Source organism: Scomber japonicus, chromosome 18 (genome assembly GCF_027409825.1).
Source record: "Scomber japonicus isolate fScoJap1 chromosome 18, fScoJap1.pri, whole genome shotgun sequence".
NCBI classification, from domain to species: Eukaryota; Metazoa; Chordata; class Actinopteri; order Scombriformes; family Scombridae; genus Scomber; species Scomber japonicus.
Genome location: NC_070595.1, coordinates 17,143,182 through 17,158,924, shown reverse-complemented (window position 1 = coordinate 17,158,924; position 15,743 = coordinate 17,143,182). Strand labels below are relative to the sequence as shown.

Below are 15,743 nucleotides of genomic sequence, written 5' to 3'. Positions count from 1 at the left end.
AATCAACTGAAGCACTATTGGCTGATATACTATTATACATTTTAAACTCTCCAATATCAATATCAGTGTCTGCCTCAAAAGTCCAAAGGTTTTAGCCCATTATTTTGGATATAATACACTGTGAATTAACATATTTTATTTATTTAGTCCGCTCAGACAATTAAGTCTTGAATAAAAGTGGAAAATTTGTTTTGATAATGGTGCAACAGGAAAAATCAGACACTCAACAAAAATATAACACATTTCCACAGCAAATGATTTTTGGGATACCAAGTCATGATAAGGTAAAATATTGACCTGATGGTGACACGAGACTCTTTAAGGAGTCACCATGGTGAGTATGAACGTATGAATGCAGTAGTGAAGTAGCTCTAAACTAAATTACTGGAGTGACTGAAGAACTGCTGCATGACTGAATTACTTTTATTTATTCCTGACTGATGTTAATGATGATGATCACAACGATGATGATGATGACGACGACGACAGAAACCCACTTATGCACACAACCTTAGGTAAAGAATAACAATAATAAATCATAGACTCTCTATCACCAAAAATCCTCATTTGTTTTGATAATTAAGTTCCCAAGATAAGTGCTGACTAAAGCGCTCGCCTTCCAGTTATTCCTCAGATATCAAGATGGATCTGTCGTAAGCTCCTTCTCAACCCCTCCAGGCAACATAGAGTTAATATTGAGTTTCGGTACCCAGATGATTTATTCATAATGCATCAATCTTTTTCTGCCTGTTTATGTGTTTGTTTATGGATTTACAGTGTTTTGCCATGCATGAAATAGTTTGAAAAATAGGGGGGTTGGGGGGGGGGGGGGGGATCAAATGAAATTCATTAAGTTATGGAACACTTGTACTTTTACCTCCCTAGTCTAATTTTTTCTCTCTTCAGTCTTGTGCAGTTTTCAAAACACAGAAACACGGGCAAAGATCGAGGACACAAACAAGCACTTGGACAAACCCATACACACCATCATCATACTAAACTCACACACACACACACACACACACACACACACACACACACACACACTCATGACAGCACAACAAACAACACATGTAGCAGATTCTAAAAGGAAGCTTTTCTTTTCGGGGTAATGTTTCTTCTTGATCTCCTCTTGCTGGTTAATTGTCAATAGATGAACAGAATCAATGGAAGTAGTAGATCATTTAAATCTGTACACTGCAAAGTTTTATGGATCTAGGGCAGGCTCCCCAATTGCTACTGACTTCATGGGTAACTAAATGTGGTAATCAGTATGCAGTAAGTAGGGAATTTGTCTTCTAATGATATGCAATTGTCAAGATGTGTCAAACAAACACAAATTTGACAGAAGGCGTCCAAATTTGAACAATTTTAAAGCATCTTAACTAAATATTAGTTTGGAGGTTGTTATAACTTCCATCAGAGGAACATACCAGCTTTGTTTATTACTGTTTATATTAAACACCGATCAGCCACAACATTAAAACCACCTAATATTTTGTAGGTCCCTCTCATGCCACCAAAACAGCTCTGACCCATTAATGCATGGACTCCAAAAGTCCTCTGAAGCTGTCCTCTGGTATCTGGCACCAAGACATTAGCAGCAGATCCTTTAAGTCCTGTAAATTGTGAGGTAGGGTTTCCATGGATTGGGCTTGTTTTTTCCAGCATGCTCAATCAGATTGAGATCTGGGGAATTTGGAGGCCAAGGCAACACCTTGAACTCTCTGTCATGTGCCTCAAACCATTCCTGAACAATTTTGACAGTGTGGCAGGGTAGCATTATCCTGCTGAATGAGGCCACTGCCATCAGGGAATACCGTTGCCATGGAGGGGTGTATTTGGTCTGTCAAAATGTTTAGGGAGGTGGTACATGTCCAAGTAACATCCACATGAATTCCAGGACCCAAGGTTTCCCAGCAGGGCATGACTCAGAGCATCACATTGCCTCCACTGGCTTCCTTCTTCCCAAAGTGTATATTGGTACCATTTTTCACCAGATAATGATTCACATGTGATGTCGAAGAAAATGCAATTCTTCAGACCAGGCCAATTTCTTCCATTGCTACATGGTTCAGTTCTGACATTCATGTGCCCATTGCAAGCACAAGACAGTCCTTCCTTCCTTGGACCACTTTTGGAAGGTCATGACCACTGCATACTGGAAAGTCACCATAAGATCTACCATTTTGAAGATGACCCCTTTGACCCAGTCATCTAGCTATCACAATAAGGCCCTTGTCAAAGTCGCTCAGATCCTTATGCTTGCCCATTTTTACTGCTTCCAACACATCAACCTCAAGAACTGACTGTTCACTTCCTGTCTAATACACCCCACCCCTTGCCAAGTGCTGTTTTAAAGAGATAATCATTGTCATTCACTTCACCTCTCAGTGGTTTTAATGTTTGGCTGATAGGTGTATGTTATATCTAAAATGGACATAAGCACATGTTTGATTGGCACAATAATGGTCAGTAGTTTCCATCTTTACCTGCTAATAGACAATCACAGTGTCACCAACTTTTGCTTGTGGCCCACGGCTGATCTAACTTTTACTAACTTTTTGAGCCATTCTTCTCGAATTAAACATACATGCCAAACTGTGTTGGCAAAGGCAGGGTTCGAAAGCAAGTCTCTGAAATGGCTGCCAGGCCGGCCGTTGCCAGAATGGTAGCTGTATTTCAACTGCTTATAACTGGAGTCATAACAGTCCTGTTTTATTACATCCCATATTTCAGTAATAAAACAAACAGATTGAATGAAGATTGAATAAACATATTTTACATAACACAGATTTTATTCTTAATTTTGCTCTGTGTGATGCAAACACACACACACAGACACAGACACACACACACACACACACACACACACACACACACACACACACCGAATAATGTCTGTGGAATAAATTTGGAACATACAGTTGCAAGGTCAGATGCTTCTTTACAAGAATGTATTAAATGTTTGAACAACGTCATTCACTTTATTCAAATAATAAACTCTGTGCCAATGTTGCAGCTCAATGTCACTTTTCAAAATCCACCCACTACTGATTTAGCCCTGTACCTTTCATACAATATTGTGTTGAAGTTACTATTCCTTAACCCAAAGAAGTTTGAACCCTTCAATTGGGTCAAATTGTTGTGAGATGAAACATGGCCCAATAAATGGAAATGATGTGCATGTGCTTCCCATGAAATATGAGCCCACTCGGCCAGATTACAGAAGTGCAATTAAGTTCCAAAAACCTTTAGTCCGACTGCCTTGAAATTTCACACACAAGTCCTGAGGCTTGTCCAGACTTTGAGGCTTTTCATAGAGCACATTGAGCTGTGCTCTATGAAAAGCCTCAAAGTCTGTCATTATTTGAGAAATAGTATTGTGACATCTACCTTTTGGATTTTGACTACCATCAGCCAAAACATCTTTGTAAAGGGCAGTGCTAAGGAAATATTGGCCAAACTCATTTAACCACTTGTTGAATCACCATAAATCCTGGTACATAAGTTCAGTCCATACTTGGGAATAGGCCATAGACCCTCCCCATCCCTCCATAAGGGAGTGCCACAAATGCCACAAGCCTGGTGGAAAGAATTTCACAAAGATTGGTATACATGCTCTGGTGGCGAGTACTGACCAAAACCTGAAATGCCAAATTGATTGGTGATTGGTGCAAGTTGGCGTGGCCTATTACATATCTGCTCATAACTCAAGATACCTTTGAGCAATCCTGATTAAACTCACTGCAGACATCTTGCGCCTTGTCTTGAACATATATACCAAGTTTCATTCACATCAGGCAGGCTTTGTGATGGTGAAACAAGTACATGCCTGGGTATTTTAAACAGAATCAAACTAGCTGAAGCGACTTTGTCAAACCTGAAACCCACTCGTTGCTCCTCTTGGCTTTAATTTCAACCAATTGAGCAGCTTCCTACTGCTGAACGCAAAAAGGTTTGAACTCACCAATTGCTGCTTGCAGCTATATTCTTTTCATTCATTTTTGGCAGTGTCAGTATCGGATTTATCATTTTACTCCACACTTTACTTTCCATTTTTATGTCCGACTGAGTAAATCAATGCAAGAGGACTCTGATTTGCCTGAGTGAAAATTCTACACTGAGAGCGAGGAATGCAATACATGAAAAGAGGTTCAACAAGAGCGACCAGACCAAACTAAATGATTCAAATCTGGTTGGCTGGGGAAGTTGGAAAAAAACCTGCAGTTGAGATCTGTGGTGGTGACTATTTCAATTTAAAACAGGAAAACATGATTGTTAGCACCAGACAAATAAACCAAAATGTTCTGTAACCTTTTACAACATTAACTGTATTATATATGCAGAGTATTTGAAATCACACTTTGATATTAGTCTGTGAATCACTGTCAGTTGTGTTGATAGCGCTCAAGAGGAACAAAACAAATGTATTCCGAAAAATTCATTACAAATGTATTAAAAGTTAATTACAGAAAGGGAACAGCAGAAATGTACAATAGCTTCATCATGGACTTCATTATCTGTTGTTTGCATGTTTAATGGAAATTTGATAGCAATTTAACCTGAATCAAATGCTGTATATTACATCTTTTATTACACACCGCACAGCTTAAAACATAACAAGGCGGATCTGTATTAACTAACCAATTAAACAAATGACCGGTAACTCCAGCGCTCATACAGTTCTCATATGCAACAGCTTAATAGATCTGTGATCTTTAAACTTGTTGTCTGAAGCCCTGAGCACAAAACTCATCACCAGCTGTTTATAATGCATGGCTCGCCCTCCACTCTCCAGCCAGCCGGAGTAAACAGGCTCTATGTCACAGACCCACTCTGCCGTTCCCTTTCTCCCTCTCCTTTTCTTATTCATCCTCTCTGCCCTCTTAGATGTTATTGCTTCAAAAAAATCAAAAAACACTCAGAGCAATGACAGGATATTTTAGTTAGAAGGCAGACTTCAATACAGGAGTTAGACTAACACTAAGCGACCCTCTGGCAGCTGCAACAGGTGAAAGTGCTGATTAAAACACAGAATAATAGCAGAATCTGATTCAGCCCTGACACCATTAACCAAACATAGCCCCAAATCCCAACGCTATTAATGGAAAGTCAAAAATAAACACTGCAGTCGCTCTCTGAAGAAGACAATATAAAACCTCACTTTTCTTAATTACAGTCTATTTACTTCATCTAACAATATGATGTCCGATAGGTCTTTCCTCTTGTGTGTAAGAGGTGATTTGTTTAATGTTTCTTGTTAGTTTGGAGAAAAACAGAAGAATAAGACTAAGAGTCAACCGCTACGCTAGCAGCTCAGTTAACCTCGACTTCACTGCAGTGTTTTAAAGGAGCAATACGTCAGATTGCACCACCTGCTCCAAACAAATAGGGGGATGAACTTCACCAAAAAGGACAGTTCTGGATCAAAGTGTTGTATTGACTAATTGAGCCACTAACACACTGAGACTGCTGTCAGTAAAGCCAACAAGTGAGGCTAAAAACCACATAATACACACAACAATTACATGTTCTCTGTTCAATTCAGTTTTTATTTCTATAGCGCCAAATCACAACAGAAGTTATCTCAAGGCACTTTTCACTCTCATTATCATTTTTGCTATCATCGATATCCACATGAATATCAAAGTCAACCACTATAATTACTTTATCAGTTCTGAGGACTAGAGTTTGAAGAATTCAGCTGAAAATTCAGAGTGCAAACCAAGAGGACAGTACACTATAACAAATACAATTGGCTGTACAGTTTTCAAAAGACTAAGAACAAGAGTTTTTAATGAGTTTTAATTAAGTTTAGGCCCACGGTCGATTATTAGGCTTGAGTCCAAAATATCTGCAACTCCAACTCCTCGGCCAGAGTCTCGACGAATGTGAGTATTACGAAGACTGAGGGGAGTGGATTCATTTAGACATATCTTTCATGATACAGACAGGTTTCACTGTGACAAAGTAAATCAATGTGATCATCTGAGATTAGATCATTGTATTAATCCAGTTTTAGACGACAGAGATCTGATGTTTAGTACAAGTTTCATTCTTCGATTTTGTTGTACTATTGCGGTGGTGTTGCTCATTTTTATTAGATAACAAAGGCAACATCAGCAGTGTGTTGAGTCTGGATTTAAAACTGTTATGAATTTAATCTTCTTTTAAATAATCACACCACCATATGTGCCGGTCCATCTGTTACAGTGGTCACTTCAGCCGCTGTGTGCATTTGAATGTCTCAGTCCACACACAGACAGAGACAGGAAAACAGAGAGACAGATAGACAGAGAGACAGACACAGAGAGGGGGAGAGAGGGAGAGAGACAAACAGACAGAGAGAGGAGAGAGAGAGAGAGAGAGAGAGAGAGAGAGAGAGAGAGAGAGAGAGAGAGACAGACAGACAGACAGACAGAGAGAAAGAGAGAGACAGATAGACAAGCAGGCAAAGACAGACAGGCAGACAGTGAGAGGGGGAGAGAAAGACAGACAGACAGGCAGGCAGAGATAGATAGATAGACAGACAGGCAGACAGGCAGAGATAGACAGACAGACAGACAGACAGGCAGAGAGAGAAAGACAGGCCGCTTCTGGACAGTGGAGAACTGGCTGACAGAGACAGACAGGCAGACAGGCAGACAGGCAGACAGGCTGACAGAGACAGAGACAGAGAAGCTGGCCCGCCATTGACACAGAGGTATTAGTGTGAATCTGCACAGACAGAGGCATATTTCATGCATGATTTGAAGTCACGCTGCTGAACAACAGTCGTGGCTTGCGCCCCGATTCGCAGCCAAGTGCGTTGTGCCTGGCCAACCTCGTTACACACACGCATACAGACACACGCATACAGACACGCTATCACCACTGGCAGCGAGCATGAGCCTCTGCATGCTGTCTGTGAGCAGCAGCCATTTGGGTCTCTTTTTAAGTAGTTTTGTTTTCTCTGTTGGAAGATCACAGGCACTAAAGTGATAGCTTTGAGACTCTGAGGCCCCATCGAAAGTGCTTGAAGGAAATGTTTGGACAAAGAAAATATATAAATAAGCAGGGAAAGTTGCCTGTTTGTTCAATTTCTGCTGTATTTACTCTTGGAGAAGCAAAGGGCTTTTGCTATAAAAGACCTGTGGATGTGGTGTTGGTGCAAAAGTGCTGCAAAGGCGGTATTAATTAAATGATCCGTTGCGACTTAAAAATGGGTGCCAAAAGATGTCATAGTAAAAATTCAATTGCGACAGAAAGATTGAGCTTGCCCTCAAAATGTGCCTTCGCATTATGCATACACAAACCCAAATTTCTGTGTGTACCCTTCCCTTTTCTCCCTGTGTCTCTTCCCACCTCTGCCTCTTTATTCTGCTCTCAGTGTGTGTGTGTGTGTGTTCCTATGTTCGTGTGTGTGTGTGTGCTTGCGTGCACGTGCGTGTTGTTCAGTGTGCAGGGAGGGAGCAGCTGGAGCATCTGCAGTCGTCTCTTCTGACAGCAGCACAGCATATGGCAGGGCCCTGTGAAGGATGGGTGCTGTCACCCGGCAAAGTGCTTACCCACCGACAGGAGCACTAACACTATGAGGAAGAGGAGGAAACAGCTGAACATCAGCACCCCACTCATTTATTCTCCCACCACCATCTCACCCCAGGAGGGACGCAACGGAGGAGCCTTAAAGAAAAGACCTCCAACCAGCAAACGGTGGCCAAGAAACCCGTCGCTATGCATTACGGTAAAACGCATCAAAGATCCTCTATGTGCACAAGATAAACCAATTGACTGGCTCATCTTGCAGTTAACACATGCAGGAGATGAGCCTCACATATGCACTCCCATCACCTTTTTTATGTCCCACATAGAGGTGCATAAGCATCCGTAGCAGCTTTTTGCTTCTATGTCTGCCCTAAACTAAACGATTGCCACTAAGAATAAGAAGACTTCAGTGCTTATTGTCTTATCTTATCTCTATCTATATTTTAATACTGGGGCTCAGCTGGAATATCTTTGATGATTTACAGTAAAAAAAACACCTTATTTATCTTATAATGGCCTTTTACAAAGCCCTTCTGTTCAGCTAATGTCTAAAACAGGCTGTTTTAGCTCCTATCTCTTTAAGATCTCCCTCCCAATGAGCACACTCTGTTCTGATTACAGCTACATAACACACAGTAGTAGTAGGATTTCACTTCTTTTTCTTGTTCTTTACCCAAAAAAGGAAACTTCTCAAATACATCCCTGCATGTTGAAGCCTGAACGTGATCCAAAATATGCAAGTGGACAACAGGAACAACCTTAGCAACAAAGGCTACATTGGGATGGCTGTTTTTTGGGCATGTGCGAACAATTTGACATAAGGACAAGGAGGAAGTAGAGGTAGGGTTAGAAATAAAGCATTCAGAGCAGATGGAAGCCCTCACTTTTGAATTCCAGGGAGCAGTTTGTCATAAGTTCACCTCAAGTTTTAACATAAACATCCGACATTATAATAGTATAAGAATTCAGAAAATCACAAAAACCCTGTCATGACTCCTTCAATAAACCTGTGATATTAACATGAGTCAGGAGGATACAGTATCTCCAAAAGAAAAACTCTCTCCTCTTCATAGTGACATCAAGTAAAATTTCTCCTCACCCTCCCCTTCACCCCTTTCCAAACTTAATTTATGTGCAAATCAGACCGCAGCCAAATATACACTGGCACTCGCAACTTCAATGGAAGGACAATAAAATCAATGTCAATCCAGTCATTATCAACTGTCATTCTTCCTCTGCATACTCTGCCATGACTCGTAGCGACTGATGTAGGGAGGGAATATTCGGCCTGATTGTTGATGAAAGAAAAAAAAAATCAATGGGTTTCAGTTGGGCTCTTACACTTGAAAGCAGCTTTTAAAGCAGATATTTGGATCCATCATTTTAATGCTCCCAAATTGCATGTTTTTTTCTCTTTTTGAAAATTAAAAATTTCCCTTCGAGATATAATAGCTTTTATGCAAGTGGATACTTTTTTTTTTAGCAATAGCAAAACATTTGTGAGTGCCACAGTTGTGACTACTAGTGATTGACCACAATTATTATCGCAATCATTACCAAACATGCTTTTTTTGTTTTTACAACATCAACATCAGTCTATTCTGGCAAACTGATATTGGGATTTCTGAGATGAAGACAGATAAATGGGCAGATAAATGTGGCTCAGGAGGTAGAGCGGATCATCTGCAAATTGGAAGACCGGCGGCACAATCCCTGGCTCCTCCAAGTCCCCATGTTGTAGTTTCCTTAGGCTAGATACTGAACCCCAAAGTACTCCCGAAAACGGTGCCATCGGTGTGTGTGTGTGTGTGCGTGCGTGAATGATTAGAAACTCCTCCTGATGAGCATGTTGGCACTTTGCATGGCAGCATCTGCTATCAGTGTGTCAATGTGTGAATAGGTGAATGCTGGCATGTAGTGTAAAGCACTTTGAGTTGTTGGAAGACTAGAGAGCAGCTATATAAATGCAGCCAATTTACCAATTACTATCAAGTGTTTTAATGATCTATGACAGTAGGAGTCAAATATAGAGTCTTAGTGGTCCACTTAATACATGTCCACTGCATAAAAAGTCCAGTAAATGATGTAAATCCAGTGATGATATTTAAGTACAAAAACTCCAGAACTTTGTACATGAACAGCATTTCTGTATTAATAGGAAATGTGACATCTTCACTGTGTAACCTGGTTCTTAAACTTGAGCATAAAAAGGTGCGATAGCCAGGCAGAGACACTGGTGTAAGTGTTCATTAATGAGACTGCTACAGTTCCAACTTTTCACTGCATTCATTGTTGAAAATGATTTTACACATATTTTGCCAGAGTCTTAATATCACGGGTTCAACTGGTTCAGTTTTGTTTTTGAGACAGTTTCGAAACAGTTTGACGTCGTTGTGCTGTTTTGCATTCCCGCTCTTCATTACGCCAACTGTTTCTTTGCAAATCAAGTACAAAGGTCTCTTACTTCCCTCAGGCGAAATGAACGTGTATTTGTCAGTCCAGTCATCCTTAAATTTATGTTTTTCACTGTCAACCTTTTGTTTGAATCGAAATAACTTTGAACAAGCTATTTTACTTTATCAACCAGAGCTCCTACCTTACAAATTGTGACTTCTAGCAGGTGGCTAAATGATGACAGCTGAGGTGACAGCCATGTGCTAATCAAAAGCGGCCCTTGACATGTCGTAGTTAAACTGTGTTCCCTGGCCAGTTTAAGCTGTTATTCGGTTTGGATGTGGGCCAATCTGCCTATTAAATATGAATGTCTATTACAACTGTGGCTGGAGACTTTACACACAATGTTGCATCTGCATGATGGATACAGAGAATATCAGAGTTCATCCTGCATGTTGCTCCTGGAGCCACAGCCGACTTGGAGGGAAATCAAAAATATCCAACAACTTCTGGCTGACTAAAGGTGGACCACTGTCTTCATCCAGCCAATTTAAAACGACTCACTGATAAGTTTCCTCTGTAAACTTCTCCCTTCCAAAAACAACCCGTTCTCTTCCGTCACTCACACTTCCCGGATCGTAAACCCTTACAGAGTCAGTCAACATGACTCTGCCTGCAGCACAAACTTACTGAGATTTTCCCAGGAGCCATAGGACCCCACATGTGTGTCTGGTACATTATCTGTAGTGTGTAAACAGCTGTATGAAAACGGTCTGACCTTAGAGCGAGAGGTTACCCGCAGTTCTGACAGAGAAAGAGAGAAGAGAGGTGAAGAGAGGTGAGGAGAGAGAAGATTTAACCTCCTTTGCCTCTGCGTCTCATTAGAGGAGGATTGAGAAAAGAAGGTAAAAACATGTCTCATCCACATGAAAACACTCTCTCTCTAACTTAATTTCAACCTTTCTGTTTTTTTAATCCAGTGTCATCTTCATATCTTCCCTTTTGTCTGTTCTTCCCCCCCCCCCGTGGCTCGATGCCACCCAGCATGCCCACTTTTCCCTTGAAGGCCTTTCCTGCAATGTCTTCTCACCGTGCCTCCTTTTTCCCCTCCTTCTTCATCGCTCTCAGTCCCTCTTGCTCTCTTTTGACAGCCAACGCAGCACCTTTAATGGGAGCTATATCCTCATTAAATACCTGCAGGTGTCTGCAGAGCTCTGGCAGGGATGGAGAGAGACAGAGAGATGGAGACAAAGAGAGAGACAAAGAGAGAGAGAGGGAGCTGCTGCTACTGCTGCTGCTGCTGGTGTTGTTCAGGCCCTTCTCCGACATGACATATAGCCAGATTCCCTGTGCTTAATTTGAATTACTAATGTCTCCGGAGGCAACTGAACTGAGCGCAGGGACCAAGGGTCAGGAGGAGAGGTTGAGACAGCATCTCCCTCCCACAGCGATCTGGCCTCTCCTCATAGCCTTTTTTTGCCTCTATTTGACACTCTACTTACACAGAATGAAAGAGGAAGAAAGACGAGGAGGTGAAGGAGGGCAAAAAGTGCAGAGAGAGACTGAAGTGAGAGGAGACGAGGGACACAGGAGGCGGGGAGCTTAAGGTAGGGTAAGAAACGTGTGATGCTCAAAGTGGGAGGCAGCGAGCGATAAAAGAAAAAGGGAAAATAAGAAGAAGAGGAGGAGGAGGAGGAGGAGGGAAAGGACGAGATTGGGTTTAAATGAGAGATAAGATGGAGGGAAGGGAGAAAAAAAAGGAAAGAGTGGAGGAGATGAGAGAAGAGAGAAGAGAGGGAGAGCACTGGGCTCTGGGGCGATGGGGCTCTCTCAGATGCAGGACGGGACCATCTGGACGAAAGCGGAGCCAGGTCTCTGACGGTAAACACTGGGCTTCACTTTCGTGTGGAAAAGGACCAGGAAAAGAGATTCAAACACCCGCTCCACACTTTTCTTACCACCATCCACCCAGTGCACGACTCCGCCAACCGCAAAAGCGCCAACCGCCAACCACCAACCGCCCTGCTCGCATGTTGGTGGAAAAGGCAACCAGACTTTGCTATTGGCAATCTCATCATTTTGCTGCACATCTCATTTCCAGACAGTTTTTTTTTTCTTTTTTTTCTAACATACTGTACTGACTTCCAATATGTTGATTGATTTTTAAACACTGCTGCCTGTCTATATATATCAAGAGTCTGACTGACTTTTAAAAAAATATGAACTCTGTAGACTTTTCAGGTCATTTGGGGCCAGTCGGCTGAATGTTTCCAGAGTTTAAAAATCAGTAAAGATGAATTGTTATGTTGTGTAACTTCTACAATCCTTATTTTAAATACATGCCGTTTTTATTTATCTACTTTCTTTACCCTCTTAAATGTTTTCCTGTTGTACACAGTTGTTATATCAAACACATAGATTTTTTTTTAACTTGTATATAATGAGCTATATAAATCAGGTTAGCCTTGCCTTGCTTGTTCTTTAGCAGAGTCGGCTAATTAACACAGTACAGCAGATACTTATGGGTGGTGGGGGGCGGGGGAGGGGAATGGCCACTGAGGAGTTGAACCAGCAACTCCACCTCCTGCCCCTCCAGGAGTGGAGTGAGTGGATGAATTCAGTGAGAGAGAGAGAGAGAGAGAGAGAGAGAGAGAGAGAGAGAGAGAGAGGAGAGAGAGGGAGAGAGAGGGAGAGAGTGGGAGAGAGTGAGAGAGAGGACTCCTCAAGGTAACTAATCCCTACTTTTCCAGCTCATTCTCTACCAGCAAACAGACAATCTCATCCTCAAAATTACGTCCCAATGAGACACGCCTGCACAAACACACACACAGACACGCACAATATATGCATAAGATACTCTCTCACACACACACACAGACACAAACACACAACCCCCCCCCCCTCAATCCTCATCCCACATGGCTCTGGAGAAGCAGCACTGCCCCTCCTACCCCTCTGTCAATAAGCCCAGTTTGGAAACACTTTAAACAGACTTGAACATTGCTCCGCTACAAAAAGGGAAAACTTCAAGACATGCTCTCCTCCATACCCGCAGGGTTAATTAGAATTGTTTTAAACAGCCACTGCCATGCTTTTTAAACATTTATGGGTGCATGCATTACAACTAAGGCATTAACATATCCAGAAAGTTTAACCTCTTCTCAGCTCCCTGGCTCCATTATGAGAAGCAGAAGTGGGGGTTGAACGAGAGAGAGAGGGAGAGAGAGAGAGAGAGAGAGAGAGAGAGAGAGAGAGAGGACAGTTGACCTCTGCTGCCCCCTGTGTTACAGCTGAAAAACAACAAGGGAATTTTCAATGAGGAGCAGCAGCCAGCTTTGGATCAGGGGTGTCGGAGTCAAGCCTTCACGCCGCCTGAATGACAATCAGCTTGTATGTTGGTGATGAGAAGTGAGAGAGAGAAAGAGAGAGAGAGAGAGAGAGAGAGAGAGAGAGAGAGAGAGAGAGAGAGAGAGAGAGAGATCTAAAACCCAGAGGCTATGTAGTACCAATAAAAACATACATTATTCACTAACAGGGACATACAATGAGCAGTACTGTTGAATAAAAAGATGAGTGAAACAGGAATTACAGTTGTGATTACTGTGAGGCAAAAAAAAAAAAAAAAAGCTACCAGTATAAACAAGAAATTTAGGTATTATACAATAGTATTCATTATTTTTTTAGATTTTTTATTGAAATCAAATGATTCTGGCGGTAATACAAACATAACACAAACTTCTCAATCACTATAATCCTACATCACAGTTTGGGTTTTAAAGGTTATTCTGTGTGTGGGGTGCAATGTGGAAATATCTCATTTGATGAATAATAATTTTGATAAAGCAATATAATCAGGATTATCATTTTGAACCCTGCAGTTTGTGCCATGGGAAAGATTTTGAGCTTAAAAAATGAAGACAGTGTGAACTCTGTTTTTTACAAATAACACCTGAGATACCTACCTCACAGAAAAGTGTTAATTTGTCATCAGGCAGCAAACCGTTGGTCTCATCTAGCAGGAAGTCCCTCCTGATAAACTTTTTGAAACCCCAGTCCTTCCCCTGGACAAAACGGTACGCCCTCTGGCTTTCTGGAAGAAGAAAAAAAAACAAACAGGCAGACAAACAAACAAGGAGAAACAAGATTATTCGGAGACTTTTCACAACGTGATTAAGCTCTGCGTGTGTGAATGTGTGTGCGAAAGAGAAACTTTGTTATGAGTCATGGCCATAAGCAGCGGAGGAACAATGGCGAAAGAGGCTGGGTGCAGGAAGTATTGCCTGCAGGGAGCTTTTAACACTTCAGAAGAAAACAGAATCTCTCTCTCTCTCTCTCTCTCTCCCTCTTTCACTCTCTCCACTCTCTCTATCCTCTCGCTGCCACATAAAGACTAGTGGTAAACATGAGACAGAACTGCTGTGCCTCTTTGGCCAAGAAGTGAGAAATTGCAGGGATCAAAGCAGTCCAATTATCATGTGTTTATGTAGTGCCAATTATCTCTGACAGTGGCAGGAAGGATTCTGTAACACTCAGTTGCACTACAAAGACACAGGAAAGGTGCTGGAGTTCCTGTGCGTACAACAGTCACACTGTGGGGGCGACAGCGGCTTTCTACAATCACCTAACAGTCAAAAACGCGCAAATACAAGGTCAATAGATGGAAACTGCCGAGTATGACAGGTGCAGAATTCACGGCAAATTAATGCTAATTGCCAATAGAAAGGACGCAGGGTGCTAACACATAAATTCTGCAAGTAAGTGGAGCTCTGTTGGAGGGATGTAACACCATTCTTTGGAGAAATTACATCATTCGCCATTTTGTTAATGAGAGGAAAATGCTTCCCAGGGCGCCGTGGTGGGATTTCTGAATGTATTCAGTCGAGGCAAGCGTCGGTGACAGAGCCTCTCTGAGTATGGAGACATCATTGTCCATTCTCATTAGGCTAGACATGACTCACCACATGATGAAAGTAATAACTTAAAAGCCTTTATGTGTGGTATTATGTCTCTTGTTGTGTGAAGGGTTAAATTGCTTCCAACCATGCAGGAAAACAAGCCTCACTCTTAAAAGGAAACCACTAGATGCCAATTCATTAATCAGGTCTTTTCAGGTCTTTTGTTAGATGTCATCGTGTTTCTTCCGAAGATGACCCACGCATTTGACATTAACGTTTACTGGATGATTGGATTGTTCCTATCACAAAAATAAGCAACAGAGGTTGTCAGATTCTCATTTTGCTGTGCACTAGGAAAGGTAAAAGGAATGTCTCTCCTGTCTTTATTCAGTATATCAACTCTGCATATGCTCATGGATCCAACTAGAAAGCATATTCTAACCTAACAGACAGACTGGGAGTATTAAGAGCGGTAGTGATGTGCCTGGCAGGCTGTGATTTGTGAGAGACGCATCCAATTTCAAACTATAAATTTAATGTAAATTTAATAACATCCCTTGAGGCCAGAAATATTATCAGATGAACAATTATTTGACACTTTCAAAATGGAAAATAAGAACAATGGGCCTTATGCGAGAACATTTTCTTACTCTAAAACCTTTTTTCTGTGAGGTTTGCTCATATTAGTTTTCCAAGTTGGATTAAACAAACTCTGTTAACTGCATGAACTTGTCTTGAATCCTTCACTTTCAGCCTGATTAATGTTACCTGTTCATCAAGAGGTGTTCGTTAGTGAGATTTGAACATTAGCATAATAAATTACCCTAAAATGTCCATTTAAGGCTTCGTGTTTGGTTTGCGGGCAAGTTTCATTCACAAAATGTTCCCAAAGAATAAAAGCAAGAATATCACAACCCTTTGACATGA

General features: G+C 41.5%; 1 protein-coding gene across 1 annotated transcript in view; it reads right to left on the bottom strand.

Moving 5' to 3' along the window:
* spop (speckle type BTB/POZ protein) overlaps window positions 1–15,743 on the bottom strand; it is a 55,224-nt gene that overhangs the window by 25,965 nt on the left and 13,516 nt on the right. The window contains exon 4 of the mRNA XM_053338822.1: window positions 13,884–14,011. Within this exon, the coding sequence (XP_053194797.1) occupies window positions 13,884–14,011 (128 nt within the window). The remainder of the gene's footprint in view (window positions 1–13,883; window positions 14,012–15,743) is intronic.